General features: G+C 48.4%; 8 protein-coding genes across 8 annotated transcripts; 7 read left to right on the top strand and 1 right to left on the bottom strand.

Moving 5' to 3' along the window:
• Positions 1 to 572: 572 nt before the first annotated feature.
• ONS95_008911 (uncharacterized protein) lies at positions 573 to 2451 on the top strand (the record flags this gene model as incomplete). The annotated part of the gene is made up of 7 exons (XM_058502474.1): positions 573 to 677; positions 732 to 884; positions 931 to 1100; positions 1146 to 1725; positions 1779 to 1936; positions 1995 to 2057; positions 2106 to 2451. 7 exons carry the CDS (start codon positions 573 to 575, stop codon positions 2449 to 2451), a joined length of 1575 nt encoding a protein of 524 aa, XP_058361403.1.
• A 1610-nt stretch (positions 2452 to 4061) lies between these two features.
• ONS95_008910 (uncharacterized protein) lies at positions 4062 to 7143 on the top strand (the record flags this gene model as incomplete). Its single annotated transcript, XM_058502473.1, has 10 exons — positions 4062 to 4204; positions 4414 to 5027; positions 5075 to 5168; positions 5250 to 5286; positions 5332 to 5427; positions 5480 to 5578; positions 5699 to 5754; positions 5809 to 5945; positions 6034 to 6377; positions 6502 to 7143. 10 exons carry the CDS (start codon positions 4062 to 4064, stop codon positions 7141 to 7143), a joined length of 2262 nt encoding a protein of 753 aa, XP_058361402.1.
• A 757-nt stretch (positions 7144 to 7900) lies between these two features.
• Positions 7901 to 9385, top strand: ONS95_008909 (uncharacterized protein; the record flags this gene model as incomplete). Its single annotated transcript, XM_058502472.1, has 5 exons — positions 7901 to 7909; positions 8003 to 8161; positions 8206 to 8617; positions 8669 to 8800; positions 8850 to 9385. The coding sequence occupies 5 exons, from the start codon at positions 7901 to 7903 to the stop codon at positions 9383 to 9385; spliced, it is 1248 nt and encodes a 415-aa protein (XP_058361401.1).
• A 2262-nt stretch (positions 9386 to 11647) lies between these two features.
• ONS95_008908 (uncharacterized protein) lies at positions 11648 to 12225 on the top strand (the record flags this gene model as incomplete). Its single annotated transcript, XM_058502471.1, has 4 exons — positions 11648 to 11721; positions 11788 to 12052; positions 12113 to 12154; positions 12202 to 12225. 4 exons carry the CDS (start codon positions 11648 to 11650, stop codon positions 12223 to 12225), a joined length of 405 nt encoding a protein of 134 aa, XP_058361400.1.
• A 75-nt stretch (positions 12226 to 12300) lies between these two features.
• ONS95_008907 (uncharacterized protein) lies at positions 12301 to 13015 on the top strand (the record flags this gene model as incomplete). Its single annotated transcript, XM_058502470.1, has 3 exons — positions 12301 to 12303; positions 12352 to 12518; positions 12580 to 13015. The coding sequence occupies 3 exons, from the start codon at positions 12301 to 12303 to the stop codon at positions 13013 to 13015; spliced, it is 606 nt and encodes a 201-aa protein (XP_058361399.1).
• Positions 13016 to 14044: 1029 nt separating this feature from the next.
• Positions 14045 to 14708, bottom strand: ONS95_008906 (uncharacterized protein; the record flags this gene model as incomplete). Its single annotated transcript, XM_058502469.1, has 2 exons — positions 14045 to 14094; positions 14303 to 14708. The coding sequence occupies 2 exons, from the start codon at positions 14706 to 14708 to the stop codon at positions 14045 to 14047; spliced, it is 456 nt and encodes a 151-aa protein (XP_058361398.1).
• Positions 14709 to 14972: 264 nt separating this feature from the next.
• Positions 14973 to 16256, top strand: ONS95_008905 (uncharacterized protein; the record flags this gene model as incomplete). The annotated part of the gene is made up of 2 exons (XM_058502468.1): positions 14973 to 15559; positions 15605 to 16256. The coding sequence occupies 2 exons, from the start codon at positions 14973 to 14975 to the stop codon at positions 16254 to 16256; spliced, it is 1239 nt and encodes a 412-aa protein (XP_058361397.1).
• A 1124-nt stretch (positions 16257 to 17380) lies between these two features.
• ONS95_008904 (uncharacterized protein) lies at positions 17381 to 18248 on the top strand (the record flags this gene model as incomplete). Its single annotated transcript, XM_058502467.1, has 2 exons — positions 17381 to 17444; positions 17515 to 18248. The coding sequence occupies 2 exons, from the start codon at positions 17381 to 17383 to the stop codon at positions 18246 to 18248; spliced, it is 798 nt and encodes a 265-aa protein (XP_058361396.1).
• Positions 18249 to 18556: the final 308 nt, after the last annotated feature.

The raw sequence follows: 18556 nt of genomic DNA, 5'->3' as shown, positions 1-18556 counted from the left end.
TCGCCCACCTTGCCAAGGTCATGTCGTGGAGTTGCCAATCGAGACGCAAGTCAGATTGGTTTCTGAGGCCCCATCCAGATATTGCCAGGTCAGTTTCAGCTGTGGCACTCGAGGTGTTACCAATATTCTTGTCTTACCACCAAGCCAACACGCGATTCGCATGCAGCCAGCGTCCAATCGGAACGTCACATCAAGTCAACAAGAACCCTGCAGCCACGGCTGCTCATGTGGCAAGCTCATGAATACCCTCCCTTCGAGCTGCGAACTTTATTGCTTTGTCGTGTCAGACTCTCATGCTATATCAGTATCCAGTCGTTCTTACCATCTGACACTTTGTGGACTCCTAGAATGTTCAAGGGTTTTTTTGCTTGAACACAAGTAGCCAGAAACAGTGCTACCGGCGAGCTTGGACTGGATCAGCGAATTCGTCCGACTCGAGGGCTGAGAGGCAACACAGCATACATTTATGCTGTTGGCTTGCCTATTCTCGGGGGGCCTATTCCATTTCCATAAGTTGTTGCTCACCCTCGTTAGCGTTCTGATGTTGACGTTCTTGCGTGGATATTTACAACATGTCGCAGGCTTACAGATTCGACGTCGTTACAGCTTTCGGTGCTTCGAGTTTGAACATTTCGGCAGAGGACTTCAAAGCTAGAAACGCAAATGAGTTCTATTCGGTAAGCTGATACCATCTACTTTGAAGCCACTTCAAGCTGACACCGCCCCATCAGGGCGGCGATTTGGCCTGGGTGATGATATCGAGTGGTCTCGTTCTTCTCATGGTTCCGGGACTTGGGTTGTTCTACTCTGGAATTTCAGAGAGATGTTCTGCAATTTCCATGATGTGGCTCTCTATGATGACTACATCCCTTATTGGAGTACAGGTAAGTCTCGTCAAGCCCTGTCTGGGGTGGTGTTGAATCATAGCAGTGGTTTCTGTGGGGATATACAATCACTTTTCGCGGCTCTAGGAGAATATGGGGAGATGACGATAGTGTGGCCTTCCACAACGATTTGACAATTCCGTGGGGGAATAAACCCGGCCCCAAGATCCCTCAGTTATTATACGCCTTTTATCAAGGAATGTTTGCGTGCTTCACGTATGTCTGTCTCCTTGAATGAGACTTGCGGCTGACCGATAGCAGGGCAGCTATCATCAGCGGAGCAGCTATCCGCAAAGGCAGGCCTCTTCATTTCCTCGCCTTCATCTTCCTGTGGTCAACTTTTGTTTATGACCCCATAGCTCGCTCGTCCTGGAACCCTGTTGGTTGGTCCAATTATTGGAGAGGAGAGATAAGCGGTGTATTTGACTTTGCTGGGGGAACGGTCGTTCACATCGTCTCTGCAACGACTTCGGCAGTTTACTCCATATTCTTCAAATGGAGACGAACAATCTTTTGTCTTCCGCGCCTTCAGCCAGTCGACAGGGCCTCATTAAATCGACCCTGTAAGCCACATAATATCCTGAATGTTGTGCTAGGGACCGCTTTGCTCTGGGTTGGATGGCTTGGATTCAATGGTGGCTCTGCTCTTGGTGCAAATTTACGAGCTGTATCTGCTTGTATATCCACTCATTTGGCTGCTTGTGCCGGTGCTGTCACGGGCAGTCTACTCGAATACATTGCGGCTTCGAGGAGGGATGTGGATGCCGGCAAATTTTCCGTTGTGGGATTTTGCAATGGGGCAGTCGCTGGGCTCGTTACCATCACGCCAGCGGCTGGATATGTGAGAGATTTCCCAAGCATATACAAGGATATCGAGTTAATGATAATTGCTAGGTTCCATATTGGTCCGCTCCAATCTTTGGCGTAGCTGGCAGTTTTTTCGTTGCCCTGTTCCAGGATATTAGTGAAGCCTACTTTGATACCAACGAGATTTTTGTCGTCCATGGCGTGGCAGGATGGGTGGGAATGTTATTGACTGCCGGACTTGCTCGGTATGTCCCCAGCAAGAAAGCAATCGCCTTGGCTTGCAAAATACTAAGAGTTTAACAGTGCTGACGTTGCGGCTCTTGACGGCTATACCATTATCGTTAATCACAAGTGGGAACAGCTTGGGTAAGCCGTCTGCCACTATCTGCATCTCTGTCGCTAATTCTTGCATAGAATTCAACTAAGCGATGGACTGGTGGGTATGGTTTGGTCGGGCGGGATAACCTTTCTCATTCTCCTTTGTATGGAAGCCATTATCATCTTCACCAGAAGGTTGCGTGGCATGCCAGAGCCTGACTTCCAGCTGATCCTGGATCATGATATTATCCTTGATCACGAGCTCGGAGGTGAATATGCTGCAAATACGAAGGAATCAACTGGCATCCCGTTAACCGGCGTCACCTCTTACCGAGAGGGCCACACAATTCTGCCAGGAGTAGGCGAGCTTGAGGCGGGGACTTTCGAGGGAAAGGGCTCACGGCAAGATGCTTCAAGATCCCGATCTAGACGTTTTGTGTGATGTGGACGTTTATTTTGTTCAACCGCGATACGAAAAGACTTCGCTCTTAATAAATTCTACTATGAAATATCAACTCATATTCCCCCTTTAAACGCCATATGCTCTTCATGAAGCCCGATCTCAGCCTGCCCACCTCGCCAGCTCAAACACAGAGCTGCATTTCCGGTCGCCATTCCTGTTCAAGTACCAATTTTAATTCTGCGCCTCACCGAGCTGTGTATTGTCTCTCATTGAAGTTCCACGAGTGCTGTGGCGAGAACGAGAACAACTCGACCAAGACATACCGAGTCTTATCTTCCCGACTGCAGCTTGGTCCCGGCATGAGTTGGCAGGTTGTACATGTATGAAAATATGGCTGGCTGAGCACTTCGGGTATGGATATGTAGGACGAGTCCTCGAGGATGTGAGAAGGGGAACGCGAGGTCGTGCAGATGTTGTGTGACGTTCTGGAATGTGTTACCGAAGGATTTCGTGGTGACCGGCAGTGGGTAATATCAGGATGCGGGCTTGATCTCTAACATTGGCTTCAAAGTTCAGAATATATGAGGCGTCGAAGTCTAAGGATATGAGCAACGGATACTTTAATTTCAAGATGAGAGCTTGTGTGCTTGAGTGATCTATGGCGGACAGGGAAGTGCGGAAAGTCTTGGTCCGGACGGGGTCATGAGAAGTGCGCAACACGCACGAGCAGAGGGAAAGGAAGGCGAAGACGCACGGCGCAGGGCAGCAACCCGGGAGTTATATTGTGCCATGATACTAATCAATGAGACAAGACTTGGTTCCCCTGTGCGAATGTGAGGATTTGGTGCCCGCTAAGTCATAGGGGAGGTTGGCTGTTTGTGCATTTTGCCTCCACTCAAACCACATCGTTTGCGTTTCCAAGACTGCTTCCAGCTGGACTCTCAGTGAAGGTCAGCCCACAATATCCAAAAGTTAAGGATCGCTCTGGAGTTTCGGGGATACCTCCGGACAGCCAAAATGGCCCGAGCTGGTGAGAGTAATACTCCGTAAAGTCTGGATTGTTGGTACCTAGGTACCAGAGAAACACAGGGGACCCACTCTAGGAGTCAAAGTCTTAGAACCATTGGTTGACCAAGCGAGACGGTCTCAAGTCGCTGCTTCTAGTTGGGCAATACCAAAAATATGGTTCTTCCCAAAACAACGGGCCTGGGTCTCGAGATAAGCCGCGAGGCCGCCAAGCTCCGCTTACTCAGGATGCGCTAAGCCCAAACCTTAAACGGATCCCACCGGCTCCCCTTCAACAACCGAATTGGACATCAACATTAACATCAACTTCAACTACAACGATTTCGACCAGTCTCAGTCATAAAAGCTGCAATAGCATTACACTACTTCCATCGCAGAGTTGGAGAAGAAGCTGCCAATACGTACATTAAAGGTTGCAATCACTATTTCCATAATTCGGCAGACATCAAAGCAAACAATTCCAACTCCACACAAACCCGACGTCCCCGGCTCCCTCCCCAAAACTGTTCATCGGTACCACGCGCAATCCCAGCGCATAGGAGGGAAGAGCGTCAAGCAAGATCGCCTCAGACTCTAGAAGAGACTTTATACGTCAAGCTCGGTGTTGGTTGCTACAAGGAGTGATGGAATCTCGTCAGCATACATGCTCCGTCGAGGGATGCGGGAAGTCTTTCTCGCGGAAGGAGCATTTGTCGCGCCATGAAAAGACGCATGATCCAGAGAATATCTTGACATGCAAGGTTTGTGGAAGAGAATTCAACAGAAAGTATGTCTCCTATGACTCTTTGCCACTTGGCTGGCTGTCTTTGCATTGTATTTGCTTCCTGTTTTTATATCTCGAGGTTCGTCATGTGACCAACTTTGTCGTCCTTCGCAACGATACTTTCATCCCAACCGACTCCTGGACATCAATCTACTTTCTATTCTTCGATGAGCTTCATTCTTTCAATGACACAAGTACTAATTCCGGAATAGTGATTCCCTTCAACGACATTTGGCCAGGCATGGAGAAGTTTTCAAACCAGCGCCATCTGGGCGCAGTAAAAGAGCATGTCTTGCATGTCGAGCTGGCAAAATAAAATGTGATGGCAATGAGACATGTTCAACATGTGTGAAGAAAGGCATCGAGTGTAAATATCGTCTGGAAGATCAAGCAATGGACGCACGAAATGAGCAGCAACAGCTCAACAGGACAGATTCTCAGCAGACGGAGCGAATAGAAATGGATGGAGATGCAATCATGGCCATTGATGGTGTGGCATTGCTACCTCCAGAAACGTCTCACCTGCCAGAGCCATCCGCAGATACCAAAATACCAGAAGCGTTCAAGCTTCATGGTCCGACAGGACTGGTCGATTGGGCGTCGATAAAAGTACTTCCAGACGAAACTCCGAAGCATGTTGATGAGCCAGACCAGACTTCTGCGCAGTACCTTGATATATACTTTACATATTTCCATCATCGCTGGCCAGTCATTCATCGCCCATCACTTGAACTTGATGGTGAGAATACGCTTGTGGTGTCTTCGGCGAAGATGATTGGAGCTTGGTTACTGGGAAGCTTCGAATCGAAAGCGTTCGCAATCACATGTAAGTCAATCATTCAAAGCATTCGAGGACCTCAACGTTACAAACAGATCACGGTTCTTTGACAGGATTCAGACTGACATTCCTCGGCCAGGGTAAGCTTCACCTCTACGAAATACCTGACAGCGTTATCCAAGCCACGAGGTCAGAGCAGCATCATTCATCGTAGCAAAGAATCTCAGCACACGTAAATATACAGGTTTTGTATGCTAACCACTAGAATAGGCATGAAGCTCTGGTAGAACAGCTTCTCCCTCGGCTTGTAAGTAAAGCTACGGTAGCGAAATGGCATCTCTGACTGTCAAAGTGCAAAATTACCGCCCAAGATAGGCTCCAACAATCATTGTCGCCAGCCTTTTGTCAATCCGCCCTCCTCAATATCATATTCGCCCTATATTATGGTGTACGCATGGACTTTGCCCACTTCAGGAACAAAGTCGCTCACATTTGAACAGAACGATAATGCAATATCTGGCGCCATAATGCTTCGAAACATTTTGATCACTGCGCTACGAGAAGTGGGATTCTTCAACAAAGAATCTGCCTGGCCCGATGTGAGTACTTCTGAGCTAGAACTAGAGAACGTTCAATATCTTTTTCCCGGCAGGGATTTGCATCGCCGTTTTATCATATCACGGAACACAGAGGTTTGAAGCTGACATAATGATGTTCAGGAGAAGCCTGGGTATTTTGTTCCTATGAGATTGGTCAAATCTGGCTCACGCCAAAGGTATTCAATTCCCATGTCTGACGGCCAAATATGTCAGTTTCTGACGTGATCAAGGATGGCAGCATATCTCTTCAAGATAGACACTTATTTGAGTGCCCTTCGACTTCAGCCGTCTTCAACACTACCCGAAGAGCTCCACTTTCCGCTACCATGTACATTTGGATTATACAACGCTGAGGGACTCCATATCTGTACGTGCTAAATGGGGATTCCCATCAGCCGAAGTTGCACAATTGTTTGAAAGTATTTGCTAAGGAGAACATGGCTGACTCGGAACAGGGGAAGAACGCCAAGCCACTGAGCCAGTATATCGCAGCCAGAATTCTATATGCAAGATGGTCACCGATAGTGTACTCGAACCAGTACCCGGAATTGAGCAGCCGATGTTGATAGAGGATGTTCAGACATGCATCTGTGCTATGCACACTGCGATATGGAAAGTGTGCATATCTAACGAATGCCCAGTCACAACCGTACTGCAAAAAGATTCTCTCAGGAGACAGTTATATAATCTGAAAACCAAACTGAGCGACATTTTCAGCCAACTTGCCGAGAGTGCCGATATTGGACACGAGAAGCATCTACCTCTTCGCTATTACTTCGGTTACGAAGACTCTTCCCAGGTGAGCATATCTGTCCCAGACTCAGGAAGCCTACCATTAGTAGGAGGGGCCAGGCACAGCTATCCTCAGTTTCGTTGCGTGGCGACTAATCCCGAAATGTTCTGTTTCTGACGTGTGTCTACAGCCGGGGTGGCAGAATATTGTAGTCGCTCGTGTGAAAAGCCTTCTGTTTGACACGATGATGCTCTACCATCTTTTCAATCTTCAAATATTTGCAGAGATCAGAAAAATCACGAACCTGGCAAAAGATCGACGACTGGGCCCAATCGAGGAAGCTTCTCCAATTCACCATCTAGCTAGAGGACAGAGACTGACCGAGATGAAGGCGTGGGGACTTACGCCGACCGCAAGATGGTCTCTCTGCCATGCAGTTGATATTCTAGTTGCGCATCAAAACATCGCCCATCACGATGCAAGCTTGGGTCTCACGATTAGGACACTTGACCCCGTAGCGCATATGGCTGCATGTGTTGCCGCGATGGTTGTCTGGGTCTACTGCATTCTAGACATTCAAGGATGCGAAGTTTGTACGCCTGGAAGTGCGACAGTTATCGAGTTGACACGATGGAGCGTGCCTGGAGTAGTTTATGAAAAGGAGAAAGATGCATGGGTTGAGGATGGGAGTGGCTGTCGGATACAGCTGCAGGGAATCCCGTTGTGCAGTTGTAACGTCGACTATCTGATGGCTTTGTTCCAGGGTTGTTTGCCAGAATCCTGGTCCGTGGCCGATTCTATCGCTCCTGGAATATTCAAATTTCCAATATGAATTCTCGAGAACGTCTGGATTCATGTTCATAAGGGCGTCAGGATCAATTCGAATGGTTGATAAGCTCAGGCAAGAGAGTCTTGGCGTCTGACTCGCTCAAACTATGATAGCACCAAAAGTCATCGATTTGATCGCAATACAGTCTGAGAACTTTTCAGCAAGTTTATGCGTCCCATCAATTATCCATTTCGCTGGCACTTTAAACATTCGTCAGTGGTTTTTGTTGGAGTTGCATTTTCACGGAGCCATGGTTCTTGCTGGTGATGGCAGTCTAATACACCAATAGGAGCCAAGAATCAACTGAGACAAAGATCATCGTCTCAACCGTTCTCGGACTTGAGTCCGTACAGCCAAGCATTGTGTTGCATATCTGCGGCATTGTCCGGTAGATCTGGGGAGTTTATGGACCTGGGCGGCGCAGGGCAGCATTTCAGTGCCGGGTCATTGCCGGCTAGCGACCGAATCATTGGACATTGAGCTGTCAATCAGTGGATGGGAATATTCATTCTTAACCTGCCAAGTCGATGCCTGACACGCGAGACACAGTCGTCACATCTTTCAAAGCTACTAAGACACCAGCTGCGCCTGTGATTTGTTCGTTTCTGCAACGAAACATGTTCTGTTAGGGTAAAATTAGCACCGAGGCCGTGCGAGTGCCCCTCCAGACCCAGATACACGGTGTATCTTCTCCACGTTTCTCTAAGATCTAACTTCTTCTTTTTGACATGAAATCGAAATCCGGGGTGGGACTGCTCTTATGGCTTCTGTAAGTTGATCCCCACATTCCAGTCGAAGAGAACAAGTGTCACTCGCCTTGCTCACACAGCACCTACCTAGCTCCTGCTAACGCACGAAACAGAATGTTGAGAACACCTCCGAATCACGGGTGGCAAGTCTTCTAGCAGGCTCAATTATTCCCCATGTGATAGCATCAATTTTTGTCCTCGCAAGATTGTATTCTAGAAAAATCCTTTCGGGTAGCTGCGGTGTTGATGATACATTAATAACGATCTCATGGGTAAGAGTCATCGATGTGTTTGGCTGTGACTAATCCAGAGTCAGATCGGTAGCATTTTCGTTGCAGTTATACAATGTCTTTTTGTCAAGTTTGGGGCTGGTCATCACCAAAATGTCCTGGCCACTGCCGATATCATATCGATGAAGAAGCTGGGATTCGCCAACCGCATCGTCTTCCAGTTCGTCATTTGTACTACGAAGCTTGGAATCTGCGCCTTCTATATCAGAGTCTTCCATGACAAATTCAGCAAGTGGTTCCTCTATTCTCTTCTTGCAGTTATCACTGCCCTGGCAATTGCGATGGAGTTTACGATCATCTTCTCGTGTTCACCAGTATCGGACGTATGGTCTCTTGGAAAACAGAATTGTATTCCGTTTGCACCAAGCTTTATTGCCAATACAGTTTGCAATATCGCCGTCGATCTTACACTCATGGTATTCGTTGTCCCCAAAATTAGTATGCAACTCTGTGGATGTTTGACCGAGGAGCGTGCTGACGTCGACCTAGTACCGCTCAAGATACCGCGCCAACAGAAAATTTACATATATGCCGTTGTCGGGATGGGGTTTCTAGTCATCCTTGCTTCAATATTCCGATGCATTTCAATCCTGAAGTATTTCAAAAGCAGTGATCTGTCCTGTGAGTTCCTTGCCTTGTACCCCACTTTCATCGCTCACCGTCTTCGCAGGGGAACGAGTCAACATTGGGATCTGGGTATCGATCGAAGTCAGCACCGGGCTCTTTTGTGCCTCTGCCCCATGCTTGAAACCCCTTGTTCGCAAGTTGTTCCCAGGCATAACCTCTGCCCTTTCGAGCACATTGTCCAAAACACCCACACCCGACGACGGCGATATAAAAACAATCAAGTCTCGACGCCAGTCCATGCAATCCCGCAAATCGGCATTCATACCACATCTCAAGAAGGCGTTTTCGAGAAAAGCAAAGTTGGGGCTAGAGGAAGTGAAGCTGAAGACCATCAAAGCCAAGCGACATAGTCGAGGCACATTTGCGTATGCGATACGGAAGAGGGATGACGCCTTCCAGGAAGGAGATCTTGAAGACTTGAGAGGTGGTGTAAGCGTAGAGAATTGGCTCGGCAAGATTGTTGATGAAGAGGCTGTCAAGAAAGCCGCTGCTACTGTGGCGCTGTCGGATGGTGACAAGGAGTTTGCGAGGATTGGGAGGAGGATGAGCGGTGTTTCTTCGATCATGAGTTCTGGTTGAAATGAGAATGGAAATTCGACAATTCTGTCTCGGGTTTGTTGCTTGTTGGTTTCAGCTCAGTATCGATCTATTTTGGAATACTAGCATTGGAGTTTAGGATTACATTCGCCAGCATGCCGTCATCTCTGACGACACCATCCAAATTAGATAAACATTTTTATAGAACCATTTCATTGACTACTGTCCTTGCGCTTTGTTACATGGTGTCAAGGGATATTTTATGTGAATCCACGAAGACTGGCACACAGGCCCTAAGAGGTACCAAGCCAGCTTCTCTTCTAGAATTTCCCTACCCTTTTGCGGTTAGCTTTAGTTCATCAATGCCACAGACATAAGTCAACAGACAAGAAAGACGCCAGCTTTTGCCCTACAGCGACCTCAGGTAAAACTAACCAGTTTCGGCAGGAATGACTCAGCCAGCCGCTACTGCGAGGTGTCCTGCCTTTACCTCCGCAATACTTTCCAATTTTCTTCTTCTGAAAAACACCAACACAGGAATATTCGCTAAGGAATCAGCTGGAGAGACTTTCAGACACAAGGGAAATCAGCAATTCAAAATGCCGTCCGTGGGAGCCAGTCAGGAATAGTCGGCGTTCCGAGTGTTAATGGCGTGGCTCTGTAATCTATGATGAGTTCCCCATCGCATTGGCCTAACACGAAAATCGTATGAGGCCTCTGGTTCTTATGTGATAGGGTTGTAATGGCTGAAGCTTTGGTTTGGGTATCTGAGATTACCTTGGGGTTTCTGCTTTCTTGGACTTGTGCGTTCTTTCTTTATTCTGGCTTGCATCCTCGATTGTGATCCGCATTATACGTGGGGGGATTGACTTGAGAATGAGAAATGGCAAAGTAATACAAAGACTACTTCTCTACTTCATCACTGCAATCCAATATCCTCAGTCCACTCACCTTCAATTTAAAACTGATTCCCCATAGCACGTGATTGGCCCCCTCTGACTCACTGCCGACAATACCTACTGTGGGAGCTGGCGAACTATTAGCGCGCACACTGGCCAGCATCAGCATAAGAGGCTTTCCCGTTTACTTATCCTGACATTTCCTCATATCAGCAGACAACAGTTATCAGAACTACGTCTACACTTTTCTGCCGGCCTATCAAACTTTACCAGAAACACAGAAGTTACCACAGAGTGACACGACACACGTAACGACGCGTTAAAAGGCTGCTTTCAGAGGCTCTGCTTGGACTGAGCAGCGGTCCGTTTGTGTAATGGCGACCTCTTTGATCTGTGATGAAATTCCCTTGGAGTTGAGGGTATTCCGGTACCTACTTTGCGACACCTCGCTGGATGATGGCTTTCGGGTTGTCTGATGGTTTGGTGTGCAGGGGATGGCTCTGAGGGCGTGGGTTTCTGAGATCATAATCTTATCCCTGTATTTTTCTATTCCCCTATTTCTGTATTCCTGCATGAGTACTAATACACATAACGATGAATAGATAGTTAACAAAAACAATCACCTGGCTAACCCACTTTACATCCTGGCCACAAATGTGCTCAGCTGCTATTGCAACATTATATTCTTTTCATTCTGGACAAGTATTCATTCTGTAGCTCTTCTCTTCTTCATGCACCATCAGTTTGATGCGGTTCACCCCTTTTTGAGAACTCTGAGAGGCTCAGGAGGGGCAAGACAGAACTGGATTACCTGGCGGTCTTTGTACAATGGCTGACTCTTCCCTTCGGTCGATTATGACACCCTTGAGGCTCTAAAGATATATGTTGGTAGGCTTGGGGACGGTGGAGGGTTACCCGCGGAAAGCTGTCCTGTCCCAGCTTTGGGAACTGACCTCAATTTGTTTCCTTCTTTGTTTTCAATCTCCGAAGCCAAAACTCGATACCGGTATTGCCACTCCATGACTGCGAATCGGTAAGACTCAGAGCTGAGAGGAAACCTGGGCCAATGATTATTTCTCTGAAATGATGCATGTTCCCTCGCGCATCGGACATGGCGGCCTCCATTACCCACATTGGGAGCCCCCTGGGATAGCGTATGAAATAAGCGAGACGTCCAAAAGCGGAATACGAAAGGCAGCGTGGTTGGCTATCCCGGATGCACGCTCGTGTTCGTGTTCTATATCCCTCCTGTTTTTAGAAAAAAAATCCATATATCCCAATGTATTCCTCCCAGTCTATATCGTTTCCTCCCAAAGCTTTCCTGTTCTTAGCTTCCAAACCCGTAGACTCCTCCCCAAGCACTTGTCAAGCCAATCCACACCATCGCTTGAGAATCACTCCTACCATGGTACCACTCTCGAAGAAGTTTTCTCTCGACCAAATTCCTGACTTGAGTGGAAAGGTGTACATCGTCACCGGGTACCTACTTTCCCTCCCTTTCTCGTGATTCTTAATCTCACGCCCGCCCAAGCTAATATACCACAGAGGAGCAACAGGTATCGGCTACGAAACTACTATCGCACTCCTACATCACAACGCCAAAGTATATATCGCTTCTCGCTCGCAGTCGAAGTTCGATGATGTTGTTACGAAAGGGAAGGCCATTTTGCCACGCGTACAAGCAGATAATCTGAAGTTCCTGAAGTTGGATTTGTCGGATATACGGGAGTGTGTTGTTGCAGCGAAAAGGTTCTTAGAGGGGGAAGAGCGACTCGATTGTGTTGTTACGAATGCGGCTCTTTCGATTATGGTATGTTGGCATACTCTTGAAGGATACTCGCATCTTTGATCTTTGAGCTGATTTACAAAGCCTTGTGTACTGTCGCCTGATGGATATGAGATACAGTTTGCAGTGAGTTAGGACGTTCAAAGATACTTCAACATGCTAACTAAGATCAGACGAATGTACGAGTAGACTTGTGAACAGTTTGTTGGGTCTTTACTAAAGGGGGTGAAACCATCTAGCATCTTGGTCACTACGCATTCATAACCCACCTCATGGTAAGCTCACCTTCCTCCAATCCAACTCAATCTGATCCGAGACCCTAGCCCCTCATCCAGAATACATCTGTCGAGCACAAAGAAGCGCGTATCGTCATCGTAGCCTCTCACGCACACGCCATGTACACGCCCACCAGTATCAACTTCGACGATCTCACGACTGCGAAAGAGAATGACATGACCCAAATCCAAGACATATCAGCAAGTTTACAAAGGTTCTGGTCCCCTCTCATCGCCATAGCATATAACTTAGTGACATCCACTCACACTTCACAGATACGCTCGTTCCAAACTCGGCAACATCCAATACGCACGAGCTCTACAACGCCAGTTGTTAGCTGAGGGTTTTAGCAACATCTACGTCAACTGCCTCAACCCAGGCACGATCGGCTCTTCCACTTTCGGGAGCGATGATTCCCCGGGTTTGCCACGGTGGGTTAAGATCGCTTCCAGGACACTCGTGTCCATAACCAGTATCTCGCCGCAGGCTGGCGCATTGAATTCGTTGATGCTGGCTACTGATCCTGATATTGTGGTGAGGGACATCAAGGGGAAGTATTTTGATGTTGGGCCCATGGGTGGGAAGTTTGTGTATGGGTATAGCTTTGAGGCTGAGGAGAAGTTATCTGAACTTGCGAGGAATGAAAAGGAGGGTGAGAGGTTGATGAGTTGGAGTGAGGAGGCGGTGAGGGAGGCTTTAGGGAGATCGTGAACAATAGATCTTTTCTTGGGTGCGAGGTTTGTGAAAGTAGCGTGTTGGCGGAGTGACATAGATATAGAGGGACCTACCAGCTCTACGGCGCCGCCATCAATTGGATATTCTTGGGTGTGAAACTACAGTTCTGGTTCGGCTTGTAACCCGATATTTGGAATCCTAGTGCGAATAGGATACTCCTAAGTTAGTACGCGGACTTGTACCAATGATAAGCTTCAGCTGTACCAGAGCGAGGTAACAGGAGCCCGCACTGAAGGAGCACTCGCGAGACTGTCAAAGAACTCTCATGAACATAGTAAACAATGACGGCGCAGCAGCTTGTTATTTGAAGGAAATCAAGCCTTCTCAAATCTCGCTAATAAATAATAATTCTCCGTCGTGATTGGAGGGAAGGTGTGGGGTCAACAATCGGCACCAGCAACGAGGGGAAAACAGAAGAACTCCTAACCTAATTCAGTCATGACCCTACAACCAGGGAAATGTCCCTCCCTACCGCAATTACTAAAGTGCAGCCATCCCTCTGCCTTAATCGATACGCCTGAGTCAAAATGAAATTCAAGGGGTGGTCGGGCATGCGAGACATTGACCCTTTAACCTTAACCTGAGCAATGTCTCAACCACGAAGGAGCTCCCTCCGCAACAACCAAGGCCCAGCATCCCCAAAAAGACCGCAACCACGTTGCCACGAGGAATGGAATATTGTTTGAGGCTAACAATAAGTATTGCTCCGCATCCTTGGCAATGCTTTTTGTGTGTGAAGAGTGGGTGCGGAGTGCAGAGGGTGGGTGAGATCTTCAATGTTCCAGCCCCGCTGAGGAATGTAGGTTGTGAAGCCAGGCAGGAGAATGCGCGACACCCAATACTCATCGTGGGTCGCGATATTGTTCATCGAGTACCCCAGCCTTGTTCGTTGCGTTTTCGTGGCATCTTTAAGCATTCAATTCAATTCTTTTTTCCAGCCTTCCGAGAAGGTATCTTTCAAAACTAGCATATTGTTTCCTCCGCATCCCATTCATCGCTTCGTTTTCATTTCAAAACCAGGAATAACAAACGAAGCACCGGACTCTCTATCAACACTACGAAGGGTACGTCAGCTCACACATCATCAATACCAACCGAACGATTCTTTGTTTCTTGAAGACGAGTTTATCATTATCACATTTCGCCCTGGTGGTGATATAGATTTGCAATATCTTAACTTTCCCTCGCCCCCTTTGCGTTTGAGATTGAATAGGCAAAAGGTTCTGGGGAGACGGGCAGGCAAACAAACCGAGTTATACTCACTCAAGAACCCATCGTCGGCCATCTGATTGCAAAATCTCTCCCTCATTTGACAACATTGCGACGAGAGGGAGAGTGCGTAGGAGCCGAAGAACGGATGAAGATTGTTGAAAATGGGTGCATATCCAGAACTGTCATCGGCTCTGCCTGCTAGTTTTGGTACGCCATCGAGGACGTCACGGATTCTGAGGCCAGGAATTGTGCTTGCGACTGTGGCGCTGTTGGCTGGGGTGAGCTTGCTGGGTTTGTGTGTTGCGGCAGCGGTATTATCTTCTGCGGAGAGGACGAAGAGCACGAATGCGCTACAGGCGTTTGTTTTGATAGCTGTGAGTAGCTTGTGCGAAGCAATTCCGGGATATTTGCTGATTTGAAATAGTCTTTGGTATCGATCATCTATATCATTGTCCATGGAGTTGCTGCGAAAAGCAATGACCAAGTCGGGGCAGTCAGGCCACCACAGTTGAAGCTCCATGCAGCTTGTTTTATATTGGCTCGTCTTGCCCTGGTATCTTGGGTTGTGGCCTTCTTCACGGCTTGTGCAGTGGCTTCCAAGTCGACTGCTTGTACGAGCGGAACTCATAAGTGCAAGCTACAGATTGCGGATATCGTAGCTTCGATTGTTGGATGGCAAGTTCAAGAGTTCCTAAACTAGGCTTGTGCTGACGGTTATAGTATGTCCACAGGTATAATCTTGACTGCGCTTGAATCGTGCAAATATCCATTTCAAATACCCGATGTCTTGGCTGCGAAGATCAGGTTTCGAGGCAGCTCTGGCGGAGATGATATATTAGACCACAGTATCTCACGAGCGTCATCTTTCGACACAGGACCCATATCGGAACAAGAGAAACCTCGGGAGGTCATAGTTCAGAAAACTCGCATAGAGAGAAAACCAGTACCTCGGTCTCCGTCAGAGCTCAGTAAAGCCCCAGAACGTCCCTTGACACCATTACTGTCTATGTCGCCACGGAAGAGGCCGGACTCAAGAAGTTGGGGCGAGGAATGGATGCATTTGGCAGAAGAGAGCGGTCTGGAAAAGAAAAGTGTGTCGACTTCCGATTCGGCGATCTCGCTGTCGTACGAAACCTCTTCAGGAGCTTCAGAGTCTACGAGCACGTCCGATCGAAGTTCAAATGTCTCGGTACCGAGAAGAGTAGTAGTAACACGACGTTCGGTTCATCAAAGAAGAATGAGTAGGGCCGTCACTCCAAGCAGTAGTATCAGCAACCTTTCGAGGAGGTCGCCACTCTCATCAGTTCGGTATGTATGTCGCCAGTAGCTGGAATTTCAAGCTGACCGTCGCAGATCTGCTGATTGCCCACATATTCTGGTCCGCCCGGAATTAAGATATTGTCCTCCTCAGATTCCTCCACCACATGGATGGAATTCTTCAAGGACATCGTCCATATCACAACTGATCCCAGTTGCAGATATCCAGAGTCTCCAAAGCCGGCCGTCTAGTACATCCGAGAACCTTGTAATACGCGGACCAAGAAAGACTCTACCAGCCTTACCTCGAAACGGACCTCCTCTGACCAGAAGGAAAACGAGCGACCTGAAAGTGCCTGGAGCATATGTTAATGACCAGGCGAGCTTCAACTATGAAGAGAATTTGGACGAATGTGTTCGGAAGATCGAGGTCGAATATGTGAAGCGGTCACCGAGCAGGAGGAACCAACACCCCAGCACAATTGGGAAGAGGCAGCCAGGGAACTTTGAGCGACTATCTCCACCCCCGACACGGGTTGACACCAAAGCGAGGTATCGGGAGAAGAGGCCGGTATCAGTGTCACCATCGAAATCAAAACCAGTCGCCAAGATTCGTCCTGGGACAGCACATCCGGCTGGATCCGGGAGAGTGGAAAATGTAACTGTTAAAGAGTTTAGACGATTGAGTCTTGGGGATATCTCGTTAGGGTTGGGAAGCTTGGCTGGACTCGGGAAGATGTTTGACTGAGCGGTGCTAGACGATGAAATGGGAACGACAGGAGGTAGGAGTCAAGCTTGCGTAGTGCAGGTGCTCGCCCTGACGACTTAATGAAATATCAACATAGATATGAGAGAATAAATATAATTACCCATCATTCGAGAAAGCCAGGTCACTGGACCCGCCGGAGCTGAAATGCATTGCCGAGAGATCAAGCACAAGCACAAGCACAAGCTCGAGAAGAGAGTTTAGAACGGCTTCCGACGGGAACAAACAGTAACTGGTTCAGGACTACTCGTACCCCACGTTTGATGTTGGTTCTGCATGACGTCGAGAACTGCAATTCGGTCAAACATGAAGCTATCCAGGATACACCAATGGATACTGTAACTCTTGATGGCCGAACCTTCTGCGACATGACGTGCGTTTATGCAGCGGGGTGTAAGGTTACGAAGTTACTTGTACCTCTCTGGTTGCTGTCAGATTTCTCGTGGGCAAGCGCGGGGTAGATCAAAAACTAGGTACGAGTACCCAAGTAGAGGGGCACACGACGTCGCTATGCAATGCAGTTGACCGAGGATACAAAAGGACGGCCGGACTCTTCTCAGTACCTTAACAGATAGATCTGTGGGTTGAATACTTATACCTTTCTGCTGACAGAGGAATGAATACCTTATATTATCCAAAATATCGGATGTCATGACGTGACGTGGGGCAACGCCGAGAGCATTCAAGCCTCGCACCAACTCTGAGCCTGAGCCCGAGCCCGAGCCCGAATCTGCACCTACTTCGTACAGTAATTCCCTCCCTGCCACCCGACGACATCCCAGCCTCTTCTGAGCAGTCGCACATGACAATCCAAACGAGACATTCTCACCCATTCTTCAGCTCCCATTGCCACGCAAAATCAGATCACCGTCACAAGACAAAGCCACAAACCTGAGATTAAAAAGTCGAGGCAGTCAACGCATCGTGTCGAACATCTCCTCCCGTTCTCATCGTGACTTGCGCTCTCTCCAAGCTACCTACCCCCGTATCAAGCGCGTCGGCTACCGCCCCGAACAAGAATATCGCCAGTCGAAGATAAACACCAACTCTGCCAACTTCTTCGTCACAAACCAAAAATTTCACAGCCTCCCTCGATGACCATCACAATGTCCGCCGAAGAGCCCCCCAGAGTGCACTCTCCTCCCAGCCCGTCCAGCAAGCGACCAAAGGGTAAGCAAATACGCGGCGCAGACTACCCCTCCTTCAACAGCATCACAAGCTAATCTGATCTCTGCACCAGGAATCCTCAAGAACTCCTTCCATCGCTCTCCTCCCCAACAAGCAGCCATCACCACACAACCCCCTCCACCGCCCGTCGAACGCCCAGGCATCGAGCGCGACATCTCCGAAAAAGACATCACTCTGCAAAACACCCTCCAGAATGCCGGCCATAGACGCTCATCCTCCGCGGCTCGACCCCCCGGATCCCGCCGCCAGTCGAGCCACGGCTCGCTTTCACAGACCGCTGAAGAGCAGAATATGCGGTTGAAGTGGGACGAGGCGAACTTGTACCTTACAGAACAGGAGAAGAACTCTACGATGAAGATCGACGAGCCCAAGACGCCGTATGCCAAGCAATACGATCCGACTGAAGACGAAGAGGAGCTCCGCATGATTGATACCGACGAGATTATGGTTGATGAACTAGATAAGGCGAGAGCGGGAATCAGCCCCGGCAAGGCAGCCAAGGCGAAGGAGGATGATATTCCCGGCTTGAGTCTAGGTGAGCCCGAGGAGGACGTTCCCGAGCAGCGTCATGATTTAGATGAGCATGGACATAAGAAAGCCGTTCATGTCCGAGGCGAGGAGCACGTCGGATTGAGTGCAGAGGAGCAGGAGAAGCACCGCAAGTTCGAGGAGATGCGCAAAAAGCACTATGAGATGAAGAATGTCGCGAATCTGCTGGGCCACCCCGAGGAATTGGACGAGCTGGATGATGATGGTGATGATAACATGAATGGGAGTGCCAAGTAGGCTTTACTTGGCGTATGGGGAATGAATTGAATGATTTACGGTACTGGCGTTTGATAATGGGATGAATACGGTCTCCTCTGTGTTGAGTTACATCTTTTCCCTTCTGCATATGGCTCTGGATTTCTTGATGGGGGAATTTCTACCGGGCCTTGTATTATGGCTTTCTTATTTCTTGGCTTTTGTCCAGTCTTTGCGATCGAACAGCACACATTGCAGGTCTGGTCTGACTCTTGTGGTCGGAGGATACTCCAGCATTTTTTCACGTTTTCAGTCCCCTGAAGTGAAGAATATGTGGCGCATCACTGTAT

Source organism: Cadophora gregata (assembly GCF_030347475.1).
Source record: "Cadophora gregata isolate MNR1 chromosome Unknown scaffold_3, whole genome shotgun sequence".
In the NCBI taxonomy this organism is placed as follows: Eukaryota; Fungi; Ascomycota; class Leotiomycetes; order Helotiales; family Ploettnerulaceae; genus Cadophora; species Cadophora gregata.
The sequence above is the reverse complement of the archived record's forward strand: the minus strand, read 5'-3'. Positions and strand labels throughout refer to the sequence as shown.